The 26,304-nt window shown below is 36.4% G+C and overlaps 1 protein-coding gene across 11 annotated transcripts in view; it reads right to left on the bottom strand.

The window, feature by feature from the left end:
• The window catches only part of CEP350 (centrosomal protein 350), a 161,274-nt gene that overhangs the window by 11,805 nt on the left and 123,165 nt on the right, over positions 1–26,304 (bottom strand). For all 11 annotated transcript variants that reach the window (XM_028851021.2, XM_078001058.1, XM_078001059.1 and 8 more), the window contains 9 exons: positions 24,561–24,772; positions 22,349–22,493; positions 18,299–18,459; positions 14,784–14,923; positions 12,303–12,385; positions 8,479–10,481; positions 7,158–7,565; positions 6,915–7,061; positions 4,130–4,252 (listed from right to left, as the gene is read on the bottom strand). In XM_028851021.2, coding sequence (XP_028706854.2) covers positions 4,130–4,252; positions 6,915–7,061; positions 7,158–7,565; positions 8,479–10,481; positions 12,303–12,385; positions 14,784–14,923; positions 18,299–18,459; positions 22,349–22,493; positions 24,561–24,772 — 3,422 coding nt within the window. The remainder of the gene's footprint in view (positions 1–4,129; positions 4,253–6,914; positions 7,062–7,157; positions 7,566–8,478; positions 10,482–12,302; positions 12,386–14,783; positions 14,924–18,298; positions 18,460–22,348; positions 22,494–24,560; positions 24,773–26,304) is intronic.

Genomic DNA, 26,304 nt, shown 5'->3' with positions numbered 1-26,304 from the left:
TGACCAGCCTTTCCCGCACCAGTAAACATCACACCTGGTGGAACCAATCTGTAGGCCCCATGTAAATCAGACACCACCTCTTGAAGCCTGCCTGTAAAATCTGCTGTGGTCCACCGCTTTTCCTTTTTTGGAACACCTCTCTTTCATAAGAGAGACAGATGCTCTCCTCTCGCATTTCTTCTGCCTATTAAACTTTCCACTCCTTAACCCACTTCATGTATGTGTGTGTGTGTGTCGTTAATTTTCTCAGCTCGAGACGACGAACCCTGGGTATTCACCCCAGAAAACGATGCTGCTTCAAAATTACAATTAAATATCTTCAAACTGCTTAAGTAAAAAGAGTACCAACTTAAAATTTTATATAGAGCTAAAATATAACTCAAAAGTAAGAGCTGAAATACAGACATTTTTAAACAAAGACAGAGTTTACATTAAAGGCCTGAAGTTAATGGAATACTAAGTGTGTACTTTAGGTAGATGCAACCAAGCTCAGAATGAAGGACAAGGATGCAGAAACAATGCACTCTATAATATTTTCTACTCTTTTTTATACTTTAAAAATATTTCATAATTAAACATGTAAAAGACTTAGAAAACCAATAACAGGTGAAAAGTGTTAACAAAATCATAGAGCAAAATAAGCTCATTCTTTTAGTAAAAACTTAAAAAATGGCTAATAATTCCCATAGCCCTTGTTATAGTCTCATTAAAATGTGGGGGGTTGGCCAGGTGCAGCGGCTCACACCTGTAATCTCAGCACTTTGGGAGGCCGAGACCAGGTGGATCACCTGAGGTCAGGAGTTTGAGACCAGCCTGGCCAACATGGTGAAACCCCGTCTCTACTAAAAATACAAAAATTAGCCAGGCATGGTGGCATGCGCCTGTAATCCCAGCTACTCCAGAGGCTGAGACAGGAGAGAGGAGAATTGCTTGAACCTGGGAGGCGGAGGTTATAGTGAGCCGAGGTGGCACCACTGCACTCCAGCCTGGGTAACAGAGCAAGACTGTCTCGCAAAATAAATAAATAAATAAATAAATAAATAAAATAAAATGTCAGGGCTGTTAGGCCTCAGTGGCAGGCCTGCCCTCCTTTCATTCTAATGTTCCCCTGCCTTTCTGACTGTGGGTCTTAAGGCCCTCCCATGAGAGGGTCCAATCCAATCTTGGGGGAAGGAATGCTGATGTCATGAAGCTTCCAGAAAAACCCAAGAGCAAAGAGTTCAGGGAGCTTCTGGATAGCTAAACCTGGAGGTTCCTGGAGGGTGGCAGCCCAGGGAAGGCATGGAAGTTCTGTGCCCCTTCCCCATACCCCACCCTATGTGTCTCTGTATCCTTTGCAATATGCTTCCTAATAAACCAGTAAACCTAAGTAAGTGTTTCCTGAGTTCTGTGAGCTGCTCCATCAAATTAATTGAACCCAAAGGTGGGAGCCCCAACTTGAAGCTGGTCCATCAGAAGTTCTGGAGGCCTGGACTTGCAACTGGTATGTGTGTGTGGAGGGGACAGGGGCAGTCTTGGGGACTGAGCACTCAATCTGTGGGATGTGACACTATTTCTGGGTAGAGAGTATCAGAACTGATTCAGAGGACACCCAGCTGGTGTCCACTGCTTGATGTGTATGGGAAAAGTCCACACACATATGGTCACAGAAGTTTTCTTGTGTGGTGATGATTGTTGTGATGTGAGAGTAGAGGGAAAATGTGGTTTGAGAAAAATTTTATGTGTTATTAAAAAAAATTGTTGTTTTAAATCTCAATCCCCCTAAAATGTAAAAACATCAGAATCTGAAAATACAAGATTGACCAAATCTAATCATGGGAGAGGAGACTAGTTCATTTAGCATTTCTTGTTAATAATTAGCTCAAGAAGCTGACAGTATCGTTTTGTTAAAAACAAACTAAGAAGAATGAGCTCATGCAAAAAGTTATATAGGTCAGGTCTCTCTGTAGGAAGCTAAAAAACATTTTACAACCAGCAAAGGGGATAGTCACATAATATATACTTTATTATTGTTGTTTACCAGTTGCTAAATTGCTTCAATTCTTATGCACAGTACTCCCCTCACCCAAACTATAATAACCTTACCCCTGAAAAACAAATATTTTGTTTAGTATTTGAGAATTTCTGATAACTGTTAGAGAGATGTCTCTGCTTAACTGACCCTATTTGGCACCTACTGGAAGCCTCTGCTGTTAGGGTACTGATATGGTTTGACTGTGTCCTCACCTAAATCTCAACTTGAATTGTATCTCCCAGAATTCCCACGTGTGTGGGAGGAACCCAGGGGGAGGTAATTGTATCATGGGAGTCTTTCCCATGCTATTCTTGTGATAGTGAATAAGTCTCGTGAGATCTGATGGGTTTACCAGGGGTTTCCACTTTTGCTTCCTCCTCATTTTCTCTTACTGTTGCCATGTATTCATCTTTAAGATCTGAGCTCAAATGTCACTTCCTCAGAGAAGTCTGCTCTGACCATCCTCATTCGATCAGCTTCCTGTGGTTTTAACAGCTCCCTATTCTTCCATTTTTATGCTTAACTTACAATTATACACTTGTGTGTAAATGATATATTAATGGCTAGTTTCTGCCATCAAACTGGAAATCTACGAAGGTGGGGTCTATGTCTGTTTTGCTTACTATTGTAACATCAGTCCTTAATTAGCACAATTTTTGACTCGATGTATACACAGAGGTGATGTACAAGGGATATCATCAATTTAGCTGATAGGTTAGATGAATGCCTCTTAATATGCTTTTTTCTTTAATTCCTAAGAAGGAAGTAACAACTTGGAAATTAATAACAATTCAGACTTTAAAACATGATAGAAATATGAGAACAAGTTCACTTTCTTGAGATGCGAAGATCTATGAAGAATTAGTTGATTAAAATCTTGCCTCTTATTTTACTGGGCAAATCACTTGATATTTTTGAATCTAAATTTCCTCATTTGTAAAACAAAGAGCAACATTAGTCCTTCCTACCTCATTTCATTATTGTGAGGAGCAAATAAGGCATAAGACACCAGGCATGTAATCCCAGTGCCTGTAATCCCAGCACTTTGGGAGGCCAAGGCAGGCGAATCACTTGTGGTCAGGAGTTTGAGACCAGCGTGGCCAACATGGCGAAACCCTGTCTGTACTAAAAATACAAAAATTAGCTCGACGTGGTTGCAGGTGCTTGTAATCCCAGCTACTTGGGAGGTTGAGGCACGAGAATCACTTGAACCTGGGAGGCAGAGGCTGCAGTGAGCGGAGATTGAGCCCCTACACTCCAGCCAGGGTGACAGAGAGCAAGACTATCTCAAAAAAAAAAATAAAAATAAAAAATAAGGCATAAGAATGATAAACTATAAAATACTAAGCAAATGTTATCTAGTACAGTTATTACTGAGTAAATGAAACACTAGAGAGGTACATACATGAGAACGGTGATAAATTTAAGTATTACACTTTTTTTCATTATATAAATGTCAATATAGATAAGATAAAAGGTCCAGAATTAAAATGTTCAGAGTTAAACCTGAATTTTTTTTTTTTTTTTTTGATAAACACTTTTCTAATGTTACAGAAATATATTGCAAAACCAAATAAATCCTATCCAGGGAATGTTCTGGATAATGATAATAGTGATGAGGTAACAGCTAATATTTACTGAATTATATATGAGGACCTATTCTAAGTGCTTTACACATATACTCATTTAATGTTCCTAATAACTTTATCAGGTAAGTACTATTATTGTTACCTTCACTTTGCATAAAAATGTTAGATAAATTTGTCCAAGATTACACATCAAGTAAGTGGCAAAACAAAGATTTAAACGTGGGCAGTCTGGCTCCAGAGTCCACACTGGTCTCTTTTCAATTCACTACCTTAAACTTTGCTTCCATTCGAGTTAATTTCTCAAGTTCTACATAAAATACTACTGATCAAGTTAAATATTCATCTACTGAGTACAAAAGAAAATAATCAACAAAACTGAGGGGTAGAAATGCAGCAAGTAAAGGTTTTAAGATTTTAATACCACAGACTTAAGAATAATTCTATCCCTTTTCCTTTTAGAATCTAACTACATTCTGAGTTTAAAAGATATGGTCAAAATAAAAACAGTCTGGTTGTATACACTGACCAGGATATGATCCACTCGGTCTCTTTTCTTTCTTCCAAATTTCATCATTTTCTGCCAATCTGTTTTGTGGTTTGGCTCCTTTTTAAGACTGAACAACTTGAGTACTTCACTTGCTATGAAGCTCTGTGGAAATAAGACAAATACACGAAAACACAAACAACAGAATTCCTGAGTTTCATGTGTTTACAATGCAGTAAACAGATTCGTGCTAAGAATATAGTATTTACAATAAAATATCATACAAATTTCTTCCACTTACAGTTCCACATAGCAATTTGAAGGGAAAAGCATTCCAAATGCTGAGACTTTATTCACTTACGAAACATATAAAAGTAAAACCTAGCTGGGCACGGTGACTCACATCTGTAATCCCAGCACTCTGTGACGCCAAGGCAGGAGAATCACTTGAGCCCAAGAGTTGAGACCAGCCTAAGCAACATAGTGAGAGACCTCATCTCTACAAAAAATATATAAAATTAGCTGGGCATGATGGTACATGACTGTAGTTGTGGCTACTCAGGAGGGTGAGGTGGGAGAATTGATTGAGCCCAGGAGGTCCAGACTGCAGTGAGCTGAGATTGCACCACTGCACTCCAGCCTAGGTGACAAAGTGAGATCTTGTCTAAAAATCACAACAATAAAGTAAAACCCGCTGATTAATCTGCAAAGAAAAATTACTTTAGAGTTTACTTAAGAACTACCATGCTGGGTGCGGTGGCTCATGCCTGTAATCCCAGCACTTTGAAAGACCGAGGCGGCGGATCACCTGAGGTCGGGAGATCAAGACCAGTCTGACCAACATGGAGAAACCCCGTCTCTACTAAAAATACAAAATTAGCCGGGTGGGGTAGTCGCATGCCTGTAATCCCAGCTACTCGAGAGGCTGAGGCAGAAGAATCGCTTGAACCCAGGAGGCGGAGGTTGCAGTGAGCTGAGAACACGCCATTGTACTCCAGCCTGGGCAGCAAGAGTGAAACGCCATCTCAAAAACAAAACAAAACAAAACAAAAAAACAAAAAACCTACCATTAGCTAACTTCAAGCTGGCAAAACTACTAAAGAAAGCATAAAATAAATCTCTGAATTGGAAAAATCTCAAAGAAATTTTTGGGGACAATGTAATGTGAGAAAAGCAAAGACTTTATCTGGGATAGTTTATTTTGAAGCACCAAAACTCAAATATGTTAAATTAAAAAATATCAACACTTTAGTATGAGAAGCATAATAATTTTACTACTAACAATATTTGAACTATCACCCTTAAAAACTTTACAAAATGCTATGTCAATACTAAAATCTGTGGGCATTTATTGTACGCTATATTGATGCATGTAGTTTGATTGTTGGTATATATTATGTATCTTGTCTCACCTCAACTTAATGTTATTAATAATTTATTTTGTTACTTTTATGGTTGTTCTGTTAAAAAAACAATGTTCTTAACAGGGGAAGGGACACATTTATGAATCAGAATCACCTGGAAAGATTCTCAAAGTACCAATGTGCCCGCAAATTCCATCACTCCCTACCTGTTCACAGACACACATAGCATTCAAGCATTTATCAATTGTGGAAGGGTAGAAGGAATGGAGTATACAGTGTGTTTTTAAAAAGCTACTTACTTTAAGCCAGGGGCTGGCCAACTTCTTCTGTAAAACATCAGACTGTAAATATTTTAGGCTTTGTGGGCCATGTGGTCTTTGTCACAACTATTCAATTACACTGTTGTAGCAGAAAAGCAGCCATATATAACATGTAAACAAATAGGTATGGCTGCGGTCCAACAAAGCTTTATTTATAAAAACATACAAGGGCCTGGATTTGGCTCAGGGGCCATAGTTTGCCAACCCCTGAGGTAAGCATACATCCCATCTCATAAATATCTGTTGGTGTTCTATCAGTATAAAATATTTTTAAAGGCTTTCTGTGATCAAGTAAGTTTGGGAAATACAACTTTAAAGCTTTGTTACTCAGCGTGGTCCTGGGACCAGCAGGACCAGCATGACTTGAGAGCTTGTTGGAAATGTAGAATTTCAGGTCCTACTCTAGACCTACTAAATCAGAATCTCCATTTTAACAAGATCCTCAGATCATTCACATGCACATTAAAAGTTGAGAATCACTGCTCTGGAAATATAACCTTTCCTGTAAGGAAACATGTGACTAGGCAGAACAGATTGCCACCAATGTGACTTTAAAATTCGCAGTCCTTGTAGCTTCTGGGCAAGGGTCTACAACGGTTTCTTAGATAACAAAATAAATATTTTTATGTATTATATTATTATCCTACATAGTTCAAAACCACATTACCAATTTGAAACCTCCAAAGTCAAAGATAGAGAAGTAACACCTATGTGTCCAGGGCTGGCATACTGAAAAGACATATATATGACATGTATTCACATGTACTTTTAGAACATTATACCTGTCTCTAAAGCCCCCCAAACTTACCTAAAACTCCTATGAGTTGCAATAATTTATCTCCCTAGGTATTTCCTAATTTTTCTTAAATATTATAATTATGTATATAGAGAAAATGACTGGTAAATTTTTTTTTTTTTTTTTTTTGCACAAACTTGAGGATTCAGCCCTTTCACTCACTCCAATCTTTCCACTGTTCATGGATTCAGTGAGTCAAGAAATCTTTATTGAATACCCACTATGGAACAGGTCCTGAAGACACAAAGGTTAATAATACAGAAGAGCACTTGCTTTTACAACATTTATAGATATGTGTAAATGAACAGCAAGTCAAAAAAGAAGACACTTTATAGTTTGCAGTTTACCTTGATTTCATCAAGGTTATTTGGATTTTTCACTCGTCGGAAATAACTAGAGTTGATTCTACATGGCTTCATCCAGACAGGCTGATTTAAGTTGGGATCCTCAGCAAATATTTCCTCAAAAATCTCTTTTGTTAAATCAAAAACCGCCTTGATAAAGAAAAACAAAACAAAATGGCTAAGAATCAAATTTCAGACAATGGGAAAGAAGTTTAAAAACTAAAATTATCCTTTTATTTTACCTACCTGTTTGTAGACCCTTTTGCTAGTGCTTTCTATATCTAGACCTTTACTGGCACAGCCAAGCAGTTTTGTAGGAATACTGATGCTATGAAGATCATGGCCTAATTCTTTCCATTTCCAAAGTTCTTCTGCTGCATTATGTACAAGAATCTCTACTTCCTCTGCAGTATGGGGGACTGCCAATAATGTTTCACATGGTTGTTGGGTTACTCTTTTAGATTCTGCCATTAGAGGTACAATGGTTGCGTCTGCCTTATTTTTTTGGATCTTGTGAGAAGAGCTCAAACCAAAGTCTTCATCAAACCAGTCTTGATCATCTCCTAATGTGCTCAGGAACTCCCGGCTGAGCTCAAGTTCAGCAAGTCTCTTAGCAAGTTCTTCCTGCCCACTGGCACCAAATACTGGGCTCTCCTATAGAAATGGAACCATTCAAACAGAGCACAATTTAGGGACCTCATATCATTTTTTTAAAATAAAGACAGAGTAAATGTACTATTTATATATTTAATATTTCTCTGTAAGTAAGCAGAATAAAAAAATATGGTGGCTACTCATAAACAATCTTAAGAAAAAGTTATCCTGTTCCCTCAATTCTACTTATATAAACCTTACACATAATTGAATTTTTATAAAATGCTTATTGATTAGGGCTCTCCCTGCTTTTTGTATGATCATTATTCTGTTTCTAAACAACTGTCCATCTATGGGATATGGAAATGGGATATAAAATTTCTCACCTCTGGTGACCATCTGGCTCAAGTTACTCAAAGTCATTACTTTTGCTCAACTGTCCATGGGCAACATAAACAAGCTGATGGTCTGAGTGCATGTCATAGTGGATACATTTCATTTTACCAGAATCAACATCACAACTACTAACCTCTGCAGGCCAACCATGACTGAGTAGACATGTAAACAAATAATTTCACAGGCAAAAAAGAATTGGGTGGTGAGCCACTGGAAAACTCCATGGAATGAATTTGTTCAGTGAATCTGGAAGGAGATGTAATTTGTGGACAGTACAGGGGTTGTCGACTAAGCAGTTTAAATGGATATTTTAGTTCCCCAAAACCTGCCAGTGCTTGTGACAACCCTATATTGACTACTCATGACATAATAGAGGACAATTACACTTCAGCCAGAAAAACAGCTACAAGGCCTTTAAAAACTTGTATAGTGATCCTTCTCTAATAAACAACAAGTCAAGGAAAAAAAAAACCTATCAGGAGTTACAGAATTAAAATGTACTATATAGGCAAGGTAAGTTGCCTTGTTAAAAAGTATCAAAAGGTATACTGATACTTTTTCTAGATGAAATACTCACCGGTCTGGGACACATATCTGGAGAGGAAATCTCTTCTTTCTCATCTTCCAATTCAGATCTTAAGAAGCAACTTGAAACACTTGGTGACTGTTCCTCAACATTTTGGGATAGGTCTTGGGGTGTTACTTTCTTTTGGTCATCACCAAGAAGCTCCTGATTGCTAAGCTGGATTTTCTCATCTCGGGTTTTTTTGATTTGTTGTAGTTGATTGACTGTGTCCTTTACAAAAACTTTTAGTAAACTGTCTGTCAGTAAGCTGATTGTTTCCAGTTGTTCTTTTGACTTTTTTTCCTCATTTAGTGATGACTTCAGTTGGGCTTCCAGCTGGTTTTTTTCTCTTGTTAAAAGATCCAGAAGTGGTGTAGAAAGCTTTTCTGAAGTTTTAGCACATAGGTTGTCTTCCTGTTCTGTAAACTGCTGTTGCTTCTGCAATTCTTCAGAAAAGGTATTGTCTAAAGTATCGTCTTCCGCAGCAATGGAAACCTTTTCTGTGGCATCAGAAATGAGGTCTTTGTTTTCCTTTGAAGAAATCTGTGAATCCACTGAAGACTGCTGGTGAACATGGGCTTCAAGTACCCCAGAAGTGTCCTGTACGTTGTCTGTTTCTATTTTAAGGCTTCTATTTCTATTAACTGAGGCTTCTATATCATTCACACTAGGTAGGGATTTCTCATAAAAATATTCACTGGCATCCTTTTCTCTGTCTTTTGGACCCTCTGTATCATTCTGCTCTTGATTATAGTACTGATATTGTTCATCTGAGTAACAGTCTTCATCTTCATTAATGTCTACATAGTCATCAAAGTTTTCTGGAATGTGAGATATTTTTTGAGGAGGAGCAAAAATACCATGCTTTTCTTTGCACTCAAAATATGCAATGCCATCATATGTTCCATTGTTATTTCCTTCAGGTTTATCTAACTCCACTCCCGCCCAAAATCCTTTAGCAAAACTAGTCTCACCTTTGAATCGAAGAATTCCTGGCTGAACATTTCCAATCAACACCCTATCACCAATGTGGAAATCAAATAACTCATCTGCAGTAGGAACTGAAGCCAAGGAAGGGGATTCAGTAACTTGCTGTTCATGCTCCACATCGCTGCGCTCCTTACTTTTCATCAGCTCAGTAGGGGACTTGAGTTCCAATAGCCTGTCAGAGTGAACATTGCTATGGATAGAAAGGCTTTTCTCACTTAGGCACTCACTGATTTCCTCATTACTACCAAAGCTAGTGGCTCCACTTGTAGAGCTCCTCATTGGCTGTGGCTTATCTCTGCAAGACTGAGAGTCTTTCCTGAGTGACAGCAAAGATGACACCTCAAAATCATCTTTGTATAATTCAGCTGAAATTTCTTTCTTGAAAGAAGACACTTCAAAATCTTCAGAGTATGGTATCTCTTTAGGAGCAAAAAGATGTTCTGACCAAGACAAATCTTTCTCCTTTGTGTTCTTTTGTTCATGAATGTCTTTCCCTGATTGGATGTTTGGACTATGATTCACATCTTGATCTGACTGTCTCTCTTTCAACATTTCCTCACTTTTATGGAGATTTTCAATAGCTAATCCAACTAGGTCTTTCTGAACATTTTCAGAATCCAAAGGAAGATCTTTCTTTGAAAGAATTTCAGATGAGTCTCCCTGTTCTAGGACTAATTTCAGTAAGACACCAGATTTACCTTCTTTAGAAAAGGCATCTTCAATCTTACTCTTCTTCAATTTTGTGTATTCTATTTCTTGTATTTCTGATTTTTTACTAGATTCTTCAACCTTGCCATCTGACACGTCAAGAATTCTACTAGCGGCATTTAATTCTTTGAGAAGATGTAATGCAGGTACATTTTCTAGAGAATCTCCAGATTCTTCCCTGATTTTCCTTGATGATCTGAGAACTGGAGATGGGGTATGAAAACATTCTGTTCGACTGTCCCATTCATTTACTCTCTTTGCATATGCAGATAAAGACCTTTCTGATACGGATCTCTCAGAATCTGACAGTGAAGCATCTTAAAGAAAAAACAAATCACCACATCAAAATGATTTAATCACAATCTTTCAATTTTGTGGACCAAAGTTTAGAGAAAAGCCAAATTTTAGTGGGGGGAAAAAAACCCTCTAGTCAACAAATATGACTTGTTTTGGCTACTTTGTAAGTTTTTCTTTTAATAGAATATCATCTGTATCAACATTTAAAATTGCTTAAAATTCTAAAGTTTGGAATAATTTCTTAAGCATTGTCTTAACTTATAAAGTGAAGAAAAGTATATCTAAGTTGATGGAGCCATTGCTTTGCACATTCATCCTCAAATCATGCAAAAATAGAACTGTATGATGGTTATTACAAACATTTTTCAAACAGGAAACTAGTGAAGGAGAAACAGACTTCCATATATACTTCTAAAAGAATACATTTTCCTAGGAGGTTCAACTAAGCTCTTGAATTAAAAAGAAAACAGATAAACTATTTCTGCAAATATAGCACTTTAAGAGCTTAACTTGCAAAATATGATCAAAGTACAATATAATGAGCTAACAATCCAAGAGTTAAAAGTTTTAAATTCAAATATCTTTTTTTTAAGAGCAAGAATCTTGCTCTGTCACCTAAGCTGGAGTGCAGTGGTCACAGCTCTGCGTAGCCTTGAACCTGGGCTCAAGCAATCCTTAGCCTCAGCCTCCTAAGTACCTGGGATTATAGGCACAAGCCACTGTGCCTAGCCAAATCTCTCTTTTGTCACTGATGTTTCTTTGCGCCTCAGTTTTATTTTCTCACTGAATTGCATTTTATTTTTTTGAGATAGTGCCTCACTTTGTCACCCAAGCTGGAGTGCAGTGGCTGATCACAACTCACTTCTTGGGACTTCTTGGGTATAAGCGATCTTCCTGCCTCAGCCCCACAAATAGCTGGGACTATACGTGTGCACCACCATGCCCAGCTAATTCTGTATTTTTTGTAGAGATGGAGTTTCACCAGACTGCCCAGGCTGGTCTCAAACTCCTGAGCTCAAGTGATCTGCCTACTTCAGCCTCTCAAAGTGTGGGGATTATAGGCATGAGCTGCTGCACGTAGCCTACATTTTATTTTCAATAATTAACTTTCTTTCGGTTAAACTGAAAAAATGTATACAGCTATTTACCTGAGAAACAGTTAGGCTGAAAATATACATAACCAGATAAAAAATCTGGTTAGGGGAAATTTAGAGATGCTGATGATATACTCAGCTATTTAATCATTATGCTTTGGTTTTTCTAATAAATTTTGAACAATAAAGACTGATTCAGCTGAGTGTGGTGGCTCATGCCTGTAATCTCGGCACTTTGGCTGAAGTGCTGGTAATTTTCAACCAGGCTGAGGTGGGAGGACTGCTTGAGCCCAAGAGTTCGAGACCAGCCTGGGCAACAATGGTGAGACACCCATCTCTTAAAAAAACAAAAAAAGATGAGCTGGGTGTGGTGGCATGTGCCTGTGATCCTGGTCCTGGTTACTTGGGAGGCTAGGATGGGAGGATTGCTTGAGCCCAGGAGGTCAAGGCTGCAGTAAGCTATGATCATGCCATTGCACTCCAGCTTGGGTGATAAGAGTGAGACCCTGTCTCAAACAAACAAAAAAAAACCCCTAAAAACCAAACCAACCAAACAAAAAGGATTCATATAATCTACACGTAGCCAATAAATCACTTTAAAATATAAAAGTAACTTTAAAATGTTAAATAATGTAATTAAGAAATTCACTTTTTAATAAAAAAGCTATAGAGGTAGAATTTTGTAGGCCTCTGCATAAATCCTTAGACTATGTAGCTACAAGTTAATTATTTTTTCTAGTTACATACCAACATGTTCAGCAATAGACTCCAGGGATCCTCTAGAACGTTCTGAGTCTGTCAGTGATTTCCAATTCTTTGCCGTTTCAGATCTGACGTATAAAAATTAATGAGCAGAAATAAATATATTACTATAATAACTGGTAACAAAAAGCAGGCATTCTTAGACAACTGCTTCTTTCCTCTTCTCCACAGTAGGTATGTCAATCTATGCCACTTTCATCAAGCCTATTTCTAATTCTCATCACTCTCACTAAATGAGCTTGCCTTTGTCACTAGATGACAAAAACAGAGGCCATCAGGCATGAACTTTACCTTCAAACTTTTACCTACAAGTTTATCCATATTCACAGCCATCCTAACTGCCTTTCCTCCTGTCTGCAGGATGAAAAGTTGTCTCTCTCTCATTTGTTCAAAGCTATTTGCTCAAACCACTCCCTATTACTGTCCTCTCTTGTTCTTTACAGATAACAGAAGAGGCTACATTCACTCTCTTTATTTTCTTGACTTCATTTGCTAAACTGTAATACTTGGCTTTTACTTCCTACCTTTTTATAATGCCCTAAAATGTTGCTATTTTATCGTCTTGAGTACCTGGCTCCCATTTATTCCCTCTGAATGCTATCTCCTCTGGGTGATTTATGGCTTCAACCACTATCTATGTGCTTATCATCCTCATATTTCTAACCCTGTTAACTTTCCACATAGTTTCACTTAAACAACAGGCACTTAAAATTAACACTTAAAACCAAAATCATAAGCCTCCCACAGAAAACCACCTTTTCCATTTACATTAATGAAACCATGACCCAATCAACTACCTAAGAGAAACCTGGGATTCATCTTAGACTTGCCCTGCTACCCCATCTAGCACTTTAACTAGTCAAGTCTACGTGTTTTTTTTTTCTTCTTCTTAATCCTTCACTATCCTAAAATATGTCTCCTATTTTCTATTCTTAATACTGGTTACTTGAGGTCTGGCTTCAGACTATTTTTCTTCCTGTTTCCAAGCTTACTCTTTTCTATCTTTCTTCTATATTGTGGTCAGAAAGATTTCTGTAAACACAAATATGACTGTGTCACTCTCTGGTTAAAATCCTTCAGTAGCTTGATTAAGAAAATTACAAAGCCATTCAATAACATATTATGTAGAAATTAAAATGTACACTTCATAATATAATGGAAAAATACATATGTAACAAAAACACACACAAAATCTGAGCATAAAAAATCCTAGAAGGAAACATATCTAATTGTTGACATTTGCTATTTTGGGATACTTAGGTATGATATGATTTAAACTCTTTTCTTTTTACTGCTTCCCTAGAAATAGTAACAACAATAATAGCAGCAGCTAATGCACGATGCTTACTGTGTCCTATGCCCTGTTAAGTCTTTTAACCCTCATAACAAGTGTATTAATCAGGTGGTATTATTACTCCTTTTTAATAGGGTATGAATCCCTATTAAAAAACTGAAGCACAGAGGGGTTAAATAACTTGCCCACAGTTACAGAACCAGCTAGAAATGGAGCCAGGATTCAAATTTAGGTAATGCTAAATTAATTGTAATGAGCCTGCAATACCTCTCTAACAAAAATGTCCCAAAATACTTTTTAAAGAAACCTTCAAAGGCTCCACATTTTCTAAAAGGTAAAACACAAACTGCTAAGAACAAATGAGTACAAGGTTTTCACAGTTTGGCTTTTATTTATTGTTCCTTCTGCTAACTCCAGCAATATCCTATTATGTTCAGCTTCTATGATATGCCAATCTGGTTTTTTTTTTTTTTTGCTTTTAGTCATTCATGAATAACATTCTTTCTGAAATGACCCCTATTTCTCAATTGAACTGATCTGTCTAACCTTTTTGTTCAAAATTTAGTTTAAATATTATAACCTGACTTCCTAATACACAATATTATATATTCTAATGTTGCAACTTAGTATCTTCTGTATTTGCTTACTGACTGCATACCATTCCATCACTTGCAGAGAACCATCATTTACTGAGTTATTCATCCATTTTTGGACATAAAAATTGTTTCCAATGTTTTATTATATAAAGAATGTTCTGATAAATATATTCATGCAAATAGAGATTTTCAGTACCCCACATTTTCTCAATTTAGACTTCCAGAAATACATTACTGGGTCAAAGGTTACAGACTTATTTTTGACTTTTGAAACATAGCCAAACTGTTTTTTTCAAAGGTCCACATCAACTTATGCTACTACTAGCAATGTTGGAAAGTACCATTTTCATTGTACCCATCAGACTGCAGGATTAAAAATGTATTTTAAAATCAATACCTTACATATGTAATTTTTAATTGTAATACATAACAGTTTTAATTCACTGACACTAAAAATAGAAAATAATATTTTTACTTCTATAATTTCAGTTACTTAAAAGGTAACTTCTACTGAAAATATTCCCTTATTCCTTTTCCAAACAAGGCAGAATACAGACAGTTATCAAAAATTTCTACCTGTGTAGTGGTGTGAGGGGTTTGATCTTGGGTTTTTCAGAAGCTGAGGAGAGTGTTTTAATCTGAGGCTTGGCTGTTGGTGATGTTTCCAAATCTCGGCTAAGCTCGGCTTCAGTTTTCTTAATAAATTCATCATACGACTAAGTTCAGAAAAATCAGAGGAGTTACTAGGCATAATTTTAAAAACTTATTTTAAATTATAAAATAGTATACTTTAAGGTAAAATACTCAAACAATAAAGAAGATGCAATATAAAATCTCCCTCCTTGCCCCCTCAGCATCATTCTCCAGAACTCTATAGTTATTTGTACAATCTATAAGCAAGATATATAATTGTAATTCCAGTATCAATTAAGAAACGACATTGTGAATCTACAGAAATTTAATACGATGAAGCAATAACTCATACCTTGCCACATTAAAAAACTTCTTTGACTATATTTGCTAAAGAGTGTACTATTACTTTCATGATATTTTTAAGAAGTTAGCCATTCTGTTCTGAGTTTCAATGGCAGTAAGTTTCTTATGGGCTAAGTAAGGGATACAAATTATAAAAAGAGAAAGGTATAGTTGACAGTATGATAGTTCAGAAATACAAAGAAAAAAAAAAAAAAACTTTCCTGGTTATTACCCATTCTTTGTAAACAAAACTTTACTAATTTATAATTTGCATGAAATATAAGGGAATCCCTCCATCTCATATTATCATTCCTTAGTTTTCTGGGCTGAAGTCCTTACTTTTACAGCTCTCACTATTTGAAATTAGTGTTTTGTTCAAAACTGTATGTCTGGTACGTAATGTCCTATTCACAATGTCTGGTCCAAAGTAGCCTATCAATACATATTTATAGAATGAACTAATGGATGGATGGATGCTTGTCAACTGCTACGGATCCGTAAAATCTGGGCTGAAATCACTACTTTTACAACTCTCATCATCCATGTTACCTTCATCTGAATTGTCAACATTTTGTTAAGGTAACTCCTGGTATTAAACCTATACCACAGCTAGGTGTTCTAGCTCAGTAGGTATACATGAGGACTATGACTACTAAGATCTGAAAGCTATACATTTATGAGTACAGTCCATTTATTAAATCTGTGATCAAATAAAATCCAATAGATTTTTTATATTAACTGCTATGTATTATATATATCTCTCTCATATACTGTAATTTTAAAAGTTAAATACAGAATTTTCTTTTGTCTTTGTTTACGCCATTAAGTAGAATGCTGGAAGAGATGGATCATATGGCACTTCTCTAGAGGGCTCTTTTCTGACTGACATAGTTATTAAGGAACATTTTTGAGCAATACCATTCATTCTAATAGTACTTTATCTCCAACAGTTACTTCAATGACTCATTAGCTGACGTATAAGATGAAATCCAAATTCATCAGTTTTACTTCTAAGGTCCTGAATATAATCTGTATTTTTAAATTTTATTTCCACTTCTTTCCAGCATGAACTCCCCAGTATGGTCATTGTATCTTAATCACTTTTCCTACTCTAACCATTGTGTAAGTTACAATCCCTATTCCATCTGTGTACTGTGTACCTGTTTAAATGTTTATTTTCTCCAGATCTATTAACAGGCCTCTTTTCTATGTGGAAGACAATACAATGGTAAAGGCACAGAATTTAAAATTAGAACTAGATTAAAATCCTAGTTTCACCATTTATGAGCTGTGTATCCTTGGATAAATCATTAATCTCACTGAAACTCAGTTTCCTTACCTGTAAAAGAGGGATAATAATACTCACACCTTGTTGTGAGGATTAAATGAAAAATATGTGTAATTAGCTGAGCTCTTGGCACATAAATAGGCATCTGAATATTTGATGATTAAATTAATAGCGGTAGGAGAAGCATGTGTTTGCTGTTATGTAACAAGGACCAAAAGGTGGAAATTGAAAGGACAGAAATTTTGGCTAAATACAACAAAGAGCTCTTCTAATACTTAGAGCACTTAGAGTTTAACACGGAAACCAATTAGCTCGAAATTTTGAAAATTCCTATTACTGGAAGTGTTCAGGTAGAAGTTGAATGATGTTCTCTGGTGATGAGATGAGAAGGGATTCTTGCAATAAGTAGGAGATTCAGTCTGATTCTACAATGAATGTCATGTTCTAGGAACAGGGGCTGGCAGAATGTGTGTAATAGAAAAGCAGAATGTGTGTAATAGAAAAGCAGTGTGAGGCAGAACATCTAAGAGACTACGCAGACAGTAGAGGCAAGAGGTCATAAGGGCCCCAACTAGCCTGGAGGCAGTAGGAATGGAAAGGAACAAACAAGAAACTTTATTAAAAAATCCATGAGAACTAGTGACTGAATGGACAGGGAAAAACAGAATAAGGAAGACATCCCAGCCTGGGACAGAATCAGGAAGGCTGCTACAGCTTGGGGGAAAATTCAAGTTAAGTTATCATTTAGAATCTATTCAAACAGTACAAAGAGTTGTACTATTTAATAAGTTGTGTGGCATGAAACACCATTCTGTGAAATAAGGGAAGGGAAGGGGAAAGGGGAAGGGAAGGGGAAAAGGGAAAGGGGAAGGGGAAGGAGGAAAGAAAAGGAGAAAAAAAGGGGAAAGGGAAGGGGGAAGGAAGAGGAAAGAAGAAAGTTGGGGAAGGGAAGCAGCAACAATTCCAAACGCTGAAATTATTTACCTGGTAGTTCTCTGCTTACAAGGGTATAGATACCAATCTTTCTTTCAAAGGCCTAATCTTTCTTATTTAGGAAAAAAAAAAAATCTAATACTTTATTTTAATATTAATTTTTAGAGGTGGGGGTCTTGCTATGTTACCCAGGCTGGAGTGCAGTAGCTATTCACAGGTGCAATCATGGTGCACTACAGCCTCAAACTCCTGGCTTCAAGCAATTCTCCTGCCTCAACCTCCTGAGTATCTGGGACTTCAGAACACACCACTATATATAGCCAATTTTAATATTTATTTTAATACTTATTTTAATATTTAAATTTAAAATTTAATGTTTAGGCCGGGCGCGGTGGCTCATGCCTGTAATCCAGCACTTTGGGAGGCCGAGGTGGGTGGATCACGAGGTCAGGAGATCGAGACCATCCTGGCTAACATGGCGAAACCCCGTTTCTATGTATTGTATACTAAATATACAAAAAATTAGCCGGGCATGGTGGCAGGCGCCTGTAGTCCCAGCTACTCAGGAGGCTGAGGCAGAAGAATGGTGTGAACCCAGGGGGCGGAGCTTGCAGTGAGCACAAATTGCTCCACTGATCACTCCACTGAACTCCAGCCTGGGCGACAGAGTGAGACTCTGTCTCAAAAAAAATAAAAATAAAAAACAAATAAAATTTAATGTTTTAAGCAAGAATGTCCTTAGACACCCTCAGATTTTTTTTTAAGAGAATAAAATGTGGCACCACACTAATAATGAAGAATCCTAATCCATTACTTTATTAACAACATTAAAAACATTTTAGACGTCACATACACATTAGCCTTGACATTAAACCCCTTTCTTCCTATGTCTAACCTCTAACTGCTTGATCAGACTGGCTTCTTGGGCTTTCAGTCTTTCCTTTTGCCTTTTTTTCTGTTCCTTCTTCAACTGGTTCACAACTGATTTTCTTTTCCGCAATTCATCCTTCAGAGCTCTGATCCTACCTTCAATGTCACTCTGGTCAGATGTAGTTTCTGAAAGAGATACAAAATCTTTTATTTATAATTTTGACTTAAGCATAATGTTAACTCAGTAACTACTAATAAAAAGCTGTAATGTAATATTCCATTTAAATAAAGCCAATCTAATAATTAAAATATGAGCTTCTGAAAAAAATGTATTACTAAAATGCATCCCTATAATTTCCCCCCTTGCCACACACACTTTATTTTTGGCTTGGTTCCTCCTATTTATTTTCACTTTCTAATTGTACTACTTGAAATTATAAATAAATCTTGAGATACGCTGTCTTGGTAAGACATGCAGCTGGAAGTTGAGAAATTTTTAGACTGATGAAATTTGGATATTCTGCAAGAAATTACTTCTGGTGACAAGATAATCATATTTAACTGTCTCTTGCCTTGGTTATTAATACATAATTTAATAGTTTTTAAGTCATATTAAAATCAAACTAGAGTTTTACCACTTCAAATTGCTTGTGATTCATTAGCTGATGGCTTAATATCACATTAAAAAGAGAGAAATTATAAAGAAATAGACTCTGCTGTAATCTTTCTTTGAAAGCTCTCAAAATATTTAAAATAAATGAAAGGAAGCTAGTTAAATCTTTCCTCTCCAACAGTTCACATATACAAGACGTCTACTCATAGCAACATCATGAAAAGGATATTTCATTATAATGTGTCATACACATGCTATGAAAACAAACAGGTATCATTTAAAGACACTGCTTATTTCACTACACATGGAAATTACATAGCATAGGAATTACTGTTCCTCACACCTCCTTCAATCACACAATGGTGTCATTTTCATACACTAATGTTGAGTGAGACATTTAATAGTCTTACAATAGAAATAATATCATACACAAATCTTAAGACTCAGACTTAACATTACGTCAAAGACCAGGATTCTATCAGTTACTTCAGGTTAAACTGCATAAGAGCTAGTTATAGAAGTTATTTAAGTGCAAAAAGATTACAAATGTCTTTTTAATAGTGTGGTCGGTCTAAATATCTGAATAAGAAATAATAAAATGTGAGTTCCTGTCACTTCTATGACACTGAGTTAAGGCATACTAGGAAAGTTAGGCTTGTTTTATATTAGTGGTGGCATCATACTGAGCCCTTAGCATAGGCAAGGCTCAATTATTTACTTATGTACTTCCAAAATTATTATTTTGATAAGATTTTGTAGACCACTACACTCTCACAGGCTTAGTTTCAATTTTGCCCCCAAAATAACTATTTTAAATTAATATTTTAAAAAATTGTATACACCAGCAGTGATTTTCTAATAAAAAAATATATTTACCATCTATGGTTGAAGATTTAATAGCAGGCGATGAAAAACTTGGGGTTTTTAGATGAAAGACCTTGGAAAATGTTTATGTTTTTAAGTACTAAAGAAACCAAACACAGGCCGGGCGCACTGGCTCACGCCTATAATCCCAGCAGTTTGGGAGGCCAAGGTGGGCAGACTAATGAGGTCAGGAGTTCAAGACTACCCTAGGCAGCATGGCAAAACCCCATCTCTACCAAAAATACAAAAATTAGCCGGGTGTGGCAGCATGCACCTGTAGTCCCAGCTACTCAGGCGGCTGAGGCAGGAGGATCATTTAAGCCTAGGAGGCAGAGGTTGAAGTAAGCTGAGATCATGCCACTGCATTCCAGCTTGGGCGACAGGGCTAGAGACTGTCTCAAAACAAAATAACCTGCTAGAATAACTTGTTTGTAAAAAATGAGTTTCTGATTATTTGACACACACTGATTATATTAGCTTGGTTGATAAAACTCTCCATCATTTAAGTAAAGGTATTAAAACTTTACTACATTAATATCTGCCACTTCTACAAATACTGAATATAAATAATGTCATCTTGAATAGGTAGTGAATCTGTTGTTTAGAAACCTCAGAGCTACTTTTTTTTTTTTTTTTTTTTTGAGACGGAGTCTCACTCGCGTGTCACCCAGCCTGGAGTGCAGTGGCGCGATCTCGGCTCACTGCAAGCTTTGCCTCCTGGGTTTACGCCATTCTCCTGCCTCAGCCTCCCGAGTAGCTGGGACTACAGGCGCCCGCCACCTCGCCCGGCTAGTTTTTCGTATTTTTTAGTAGAGATGGGGTTTCACCGGGTTAGCCAGGATGATTTCAATCTCCTGACCTCGTGATCCGCCTGTCTCGGCCTCCCAAAGTGCTGGGATTACAGGCTTGAGCCACCGCGCCCGGCCTAGAAACCTCAGAACTACTTTTCTAAAACCATTTATTCTTACTTAAATAAGCGTCACCAATAAAACAGTATCTTACAAACGTTATTATTAATCCTTGGTGCATAACTCATGCAAGGATGGTTGAAACATTATTCCATTGCTAACAAACGAAAAAGATAAGCCAGTATTGGCAAAGAAACCTGAAGAAAGTCACCAGTAAGTAAGAGATCCAGGATAAGAACGCACGTTTCCAAGTATTTAAGTTTATGTCTACTGACAAGTTATTCTCTTGGAAGCAATTTTTCACCAACGTACATAAAAGCAAATATATAAAAACATTAATAAATTTCCACAGAGAAATATGAGACAACATTCTTCAACTGGCCTGACTCAATTATTCTATTCCTAAGAATCTATTCCACGCTGAAATATACAAAAAGAATTTTTATCATATATATGATAAACACATATAAATGACATATGGTATTACACACACACACACGAGTCATGCACCACATATGATGTTTTGGTCAATGACAGACTACATAGCAGACTACATATCATATATTATAAATATATGATAGTGGTCCCAAGATTATAATATTTTTACTACACCTTTTCTATGTTTAGGTATACAAATACTTAACATTGTGTTACAATTGCGTATAGTATTCAGTATAGTAATATACTGTACAGGTATTACACTCTAGGAGCAAGAGGCTATACCATATGGCCTGAGAGTGCAGTCAGGCTACACAATCTAGGTTTGTCTAAGTTCATTCTATGAAGTTCACATAATGATGAAATTGCTTAATGACACATTTCTCAGAGCATATCCTGGATGTTAAGTGATGCATGACTACATATATGTGTAAATATTTACATAAAGATGTTTATTATAGCATTATTTGCAATTGTGAAATATTTGAGAAAATCTAAATGGCCATCACTAGGGAAACAGTTAAATAAATTACGGTACATCTACTCTTTGAAATATTATATAGTTACTCAAAGTAGAAAGAAGAGCTGTAAATATGGGTGTAGGAAAATTCCATGATTTATAATTGTCTGACACATGGAAAACAAAAGGGTACAATACATAATCAATTATGAAAACAACAACAACAAAAAACAAAGAATAACATTTTTCATGTTTCCTTTACTAAATGTTTACTCTCAAAACTAAAACTGAATTCAAAAAGCAATACACTGGGCCAGGTACAGTGGCTCACACCTGTAATCCCAGCACTTTAGGAAGCTGAGATGGGCAGATCACCTGAGGTCAGAAGTTCGAGACCAGCCTGGCCAACATGGTGAAACCTCGTCTCTACTAAAAAAAAAATACAAAAATTAGCTGGGCGTGGTAATGGGCACCTGTAATCCCAGCTTCTCGGGAGGCTGAGGCAGGAGAATCGCTTGACCCTGGGAGGTGGAGGTTGCAGTGAGCCAAGATCGCACCACTGCACTCCAGCCTGAGTGACGGAGTGACACTCCCATCTTAAAAAACAACAAAAAAAAGCAATACACTGAATGTGCAATACTCAATATGGTATTAATCTTCTTCACAATCCTACATAAACCCACCACTGTCTGTCTACATATGCTTCCTAAAGTCAACAAACTCCTTGAAGCCTTTTAGAGTAGAGGCTGTTCAAATACAACACAGATAAAAACTCCTCATGATTAGTCTTACCTGACTGTGTCATAGATAATGACTCATCTGACCAACTATAACAGTGCTGATGGGACTTGATAGGCAGGTGACATTGTCCTCCAGTCCTATGACTTCCTTTGCTAGACTCCTGCTTTGACACAGATGTGCAGCTTTTGGGAAGTGACTGTTCAAACAGAAAACCAAACAAACTATTTTGTGATATAATTGTAAAATTCTATTTAAAATTTGAGATACTAGCCATATAAAGATAATATTTACAAAGAATTTAAGATAAATGTTAGGACCCAAGTGAAAAAAGTTTACAAATTATTCAACCTGGGAAAGCTGATTTTTAAAAAAAGTTTACAAATTATATAAAGGATAAGACCTCAATTTTTTTTGAAGACATAGAAAAAAATTATAAAAGAGAGCATGCTTTTAAAAAGTTTTACAATCAATTAGAAGTGATTATTATGTCAGTGATATTTACCCCTCCCCCAATTCTTTTAATTTTGAAAATACTCAGTACGTACTTTTACAGAAAGGAGAGAGGAAGGGAAGAAGAAAACAGAGCATAAGACGTTTGCCCACAAGAGAACAAAAGACAAAATTTCTACCCTGACATCAGGTGGAAGTGAGATGCCTGATTTGATTCCTAGCTACTATCACTTCCTATCCCTGTGACTTTGGGCAAATTTCCTAAGTTGGGGATTAGAACAGTATCTATAGGATTCTTTCAAGGGTTAAATGAGATAATCCATGTAAGGCACTTGGTAAAAACTTTGTAAATAAACACTTAATAAATATTAGCTTTTATTATAAAAACTACTTTAAGATATACTAGTTTTGATTTCCTTGATATATTTTCTTGTGAAAAAAGCTCTAATTTTTAATAGTCAATCAGTTCGTGGCTACTCCGAGCCTCATCAATAATGATGCTAGGTAGAATGTAATTGATTTATAAGAGCTAATAAACTTTTAAGATTGTATAAATACAGTTTGGTTGTAAATTCCTGGAAGGCAGAAATTTACAGAATAATAGATAATGCTACAAGTAAATTATCTATATAAGTCTAATATTATCATACAATAAATAAGAGACCACTAACATAATTATTAAAAGCCTTTAATAACCTAAAAATGGTGATTTCAAGTATGTGCACAAGGACACTGAAATATTTTTTAACATAATATTGAATAGGCTCTTCAATGAATAAAAAATGTTCTTCTGGCCGGGCATGGTGGCTCACGCCTGTAATCCCAGCACTTTGGGAGGCCAAGGTGGGAGGATCACCTGAGGTCAGGAGTTTAAGACCAGCCTGACCAACATGGAGAAACCCTGTCTCTACTAAAAATACAAAATTAGCTGGGCATAGTGGCGCATGCCTGTAATCCCAGCTACTCAGAAGGCTGAGGCAGGAGAATTGCTTAAACCCACGAGGTGGAGGTTGCAGTGAGCAGAGATCGTGTCACTGCACTCCAGCCTGGGCAACAAGAGCGAAACTCCATCTCAGAAAAAAAATGTTTTTCTTCTAGATCTTCTAGGTGCTGTAACATAAATGAACCTGATTGACTTTTCAATGGGGAAATAAAATTAATTCTTTCCATCACAATAAAAATGGAAGACTCTAACAAAGAATATTCCATTCTGAATTTGGGCAGATCTTTTTTTAAACATAAAGAGGCTTTAACAATGTCTGTGTATACTTTAGTATACCACAGTATACTAAATATTTAATATTGTTATGCTAATTATTTTCTATATTTTAAAAAAACAGTAAAGTTTCTATCTTGAGTTTTTACCAGCTAGTTTTTTTTTTTTCTATAAAGTACACAATTAAGGACAATGTAGAAAATCTTAGTCTAATAATGGCCATTATCTTAATTTAAAATCAACAACTATTTCAGACCTGCCTTTAAGTGGTTAAACCATTACTTTTATTCTATGAGTTATACAGAAGTTATTAATTCAGTTACAGTAAAAGTACTCTGGTGTGGTTTAAGATCTTACTGTTTTTGTTATGTGAAAAAACAAACTTCAGAAAGAACTTGTGTTGTTCCCACAAATTGTTTTTCATAAAGACTTTAGAAGTTCCTATTCACTCAATATTAACAGACTTGATAGCAAATGATTTTATAACCGCCACTAATGCCAAAATTCATATATTTGTAAGTGAAAAGCTTTATTTCTTTTCATTTTACACAGCTTTTTTCCAGAGAATCTTTAAGATATAAATACACATTAACTTACATGTTTACTAGGAGAGGTAGAAGATTCTAGTTCCTGTGAACAAACCATTTCTTCAGTAAGTATACTGTGATCTGGAGTCCCTGGCTGTTGCTGTCCAATAGACTCGGATGGTACATATTCAACAGCAGGGCTGCCTAATTCTTCTGGAATGGAGCTTTCACTGTTTAGATGAGAGTACAGAGGTACTGGAGATTCCTCTTCACTTGCTATTTCTAGAAAGAGAGGGTGAAAACAAGAAAAAAAAATATACAATCTTGGTCAATGGGAAAATTATACTGATAAACATTGTTTTTAGCATATTATTACTCGTTGCATTTTTGCCTCCCACAAACAGGAGAGTCATAGCTTCCACAGATGCACAGATCTATTTCTGGGTTATCTGTTTCACAGTCTATTTGTCTCTCTCTGTGCAAATGTATTATTTTAATCACTACAACTTAGAAGTCTTGATATATGGTAAAGTAAGTTTCAGCATTTTGTGGTTCTTCTTTACTAGTGTCTTTGCTTTTTGGTCATTGTTCTTTCATGTAATTTTTTTTTTTTTTTTTTTTTTTTTAAGATGGCGTTCCGTTCTTGTTGCCCAGGATGGAGTGCAGTGGCATGATCTCGGCTCACTGTAACCTCTGCTTCCTGGGTTCAAGTGATTCTTCGGCCTCAGCCTCCCAAGTAGCTGGGATTACAGGCACATGTCACCACACCCAGCTAATTTTTGTCTTTTTAGTAGAGACGGGGTTTCACCATAGTGGCCAGGCTTGACTCCAACTCTGACCTCAGGTGATCCATCCACCTCGGCCTCCCAAAGTGCTGGGATTACAGGTGTGAACCGCCATGCCTGGCCTCATATAAATCTTTTAATGAGCTTGTCAAAGGTTTCCTATGAAGAAACCTTGCTGAGTTTCTGATGTAAATAGTCTTGAATCTACAGATCAGTTTAAGGAGAATTAGTATCTTATGACACTGAATCTGTGAATATGGAATAATGTTCCATTTATTTTGGCTTTTTTTTTTTTTTACTTTTTGAGACAGGGTCTTGCTTTGTCACCCAGGCTGGAGTGCAGTAGCATGAACAGGGCTCACTGCAGCCTCGACCTCCCAGGAACAAGCAATCCTCCTGCCTCTGCCTCCTAAGTAGCTGGGACTATAGGCCTGTGCCACCATGCCTGGCTAATATTTCTGTAGAGGCAGTGTTTGGTCATGTTGCCCAGGCTTGTCATGAACTCTTGAGCTTAAGCAATGTGCATGCCTCAGCCTCCCAAAGTGTTGGGATTACAGGCATAAGCAAGCCACTGTGCCCAGGCTGTTTTGGTTTTCTTTAACGTCTCCTAATAAAATTCTAAATTTTTCTATATAAAGATCCTGTACACTTTTTGTTAAATTTATTCCTAGGTACTTCATATTTTTTGTTTCTATTATATATTGTTTCTATTTGTATCTTTTTTAAAAAATATTTTTCTAATCAATTTTTGATCTATAGACATGCAATTGAATTTTGTATATGAATTTTATAACCAGAAACCTTGTTAAGCTCACTTATTAATTGTAATAATTAACACGTAAATTCTGGATTGTCTATGTGTGTAGCTTTATTAACTGTAAGTAACAAGAATTCTGCTTCTTCTCACTCCTTATAGCTTTTAATTCTTTTTCTAGCCTTAAATGTACTGTGTAGGACCTCTACACAATGCTGAACAGAGCTAAAAATAAGCATCCTAGTCTTATCTCCAAATCCAAAGGAACTTTCTGT

The sequence above is a fragment of the Macaca mulatta genome, chromosome 1 (genome assembly GCF_049350105.2).
Source record: "Macaca mulatta isolate MMU2019108-1 chromosome 1, T2T-MMU8v2.0, whole genome shotgun sequence".
NCBI classification, from domain to species: domain Eukaryota; kingdom Metazoa; phylum Chordata; class Mammalia; order Primates; family Cercopithecidae; genus Macaca; species Macaca mulatta.
This window is presented reverse-complemented; position numbering and strand designations above follow the sequence as displayed.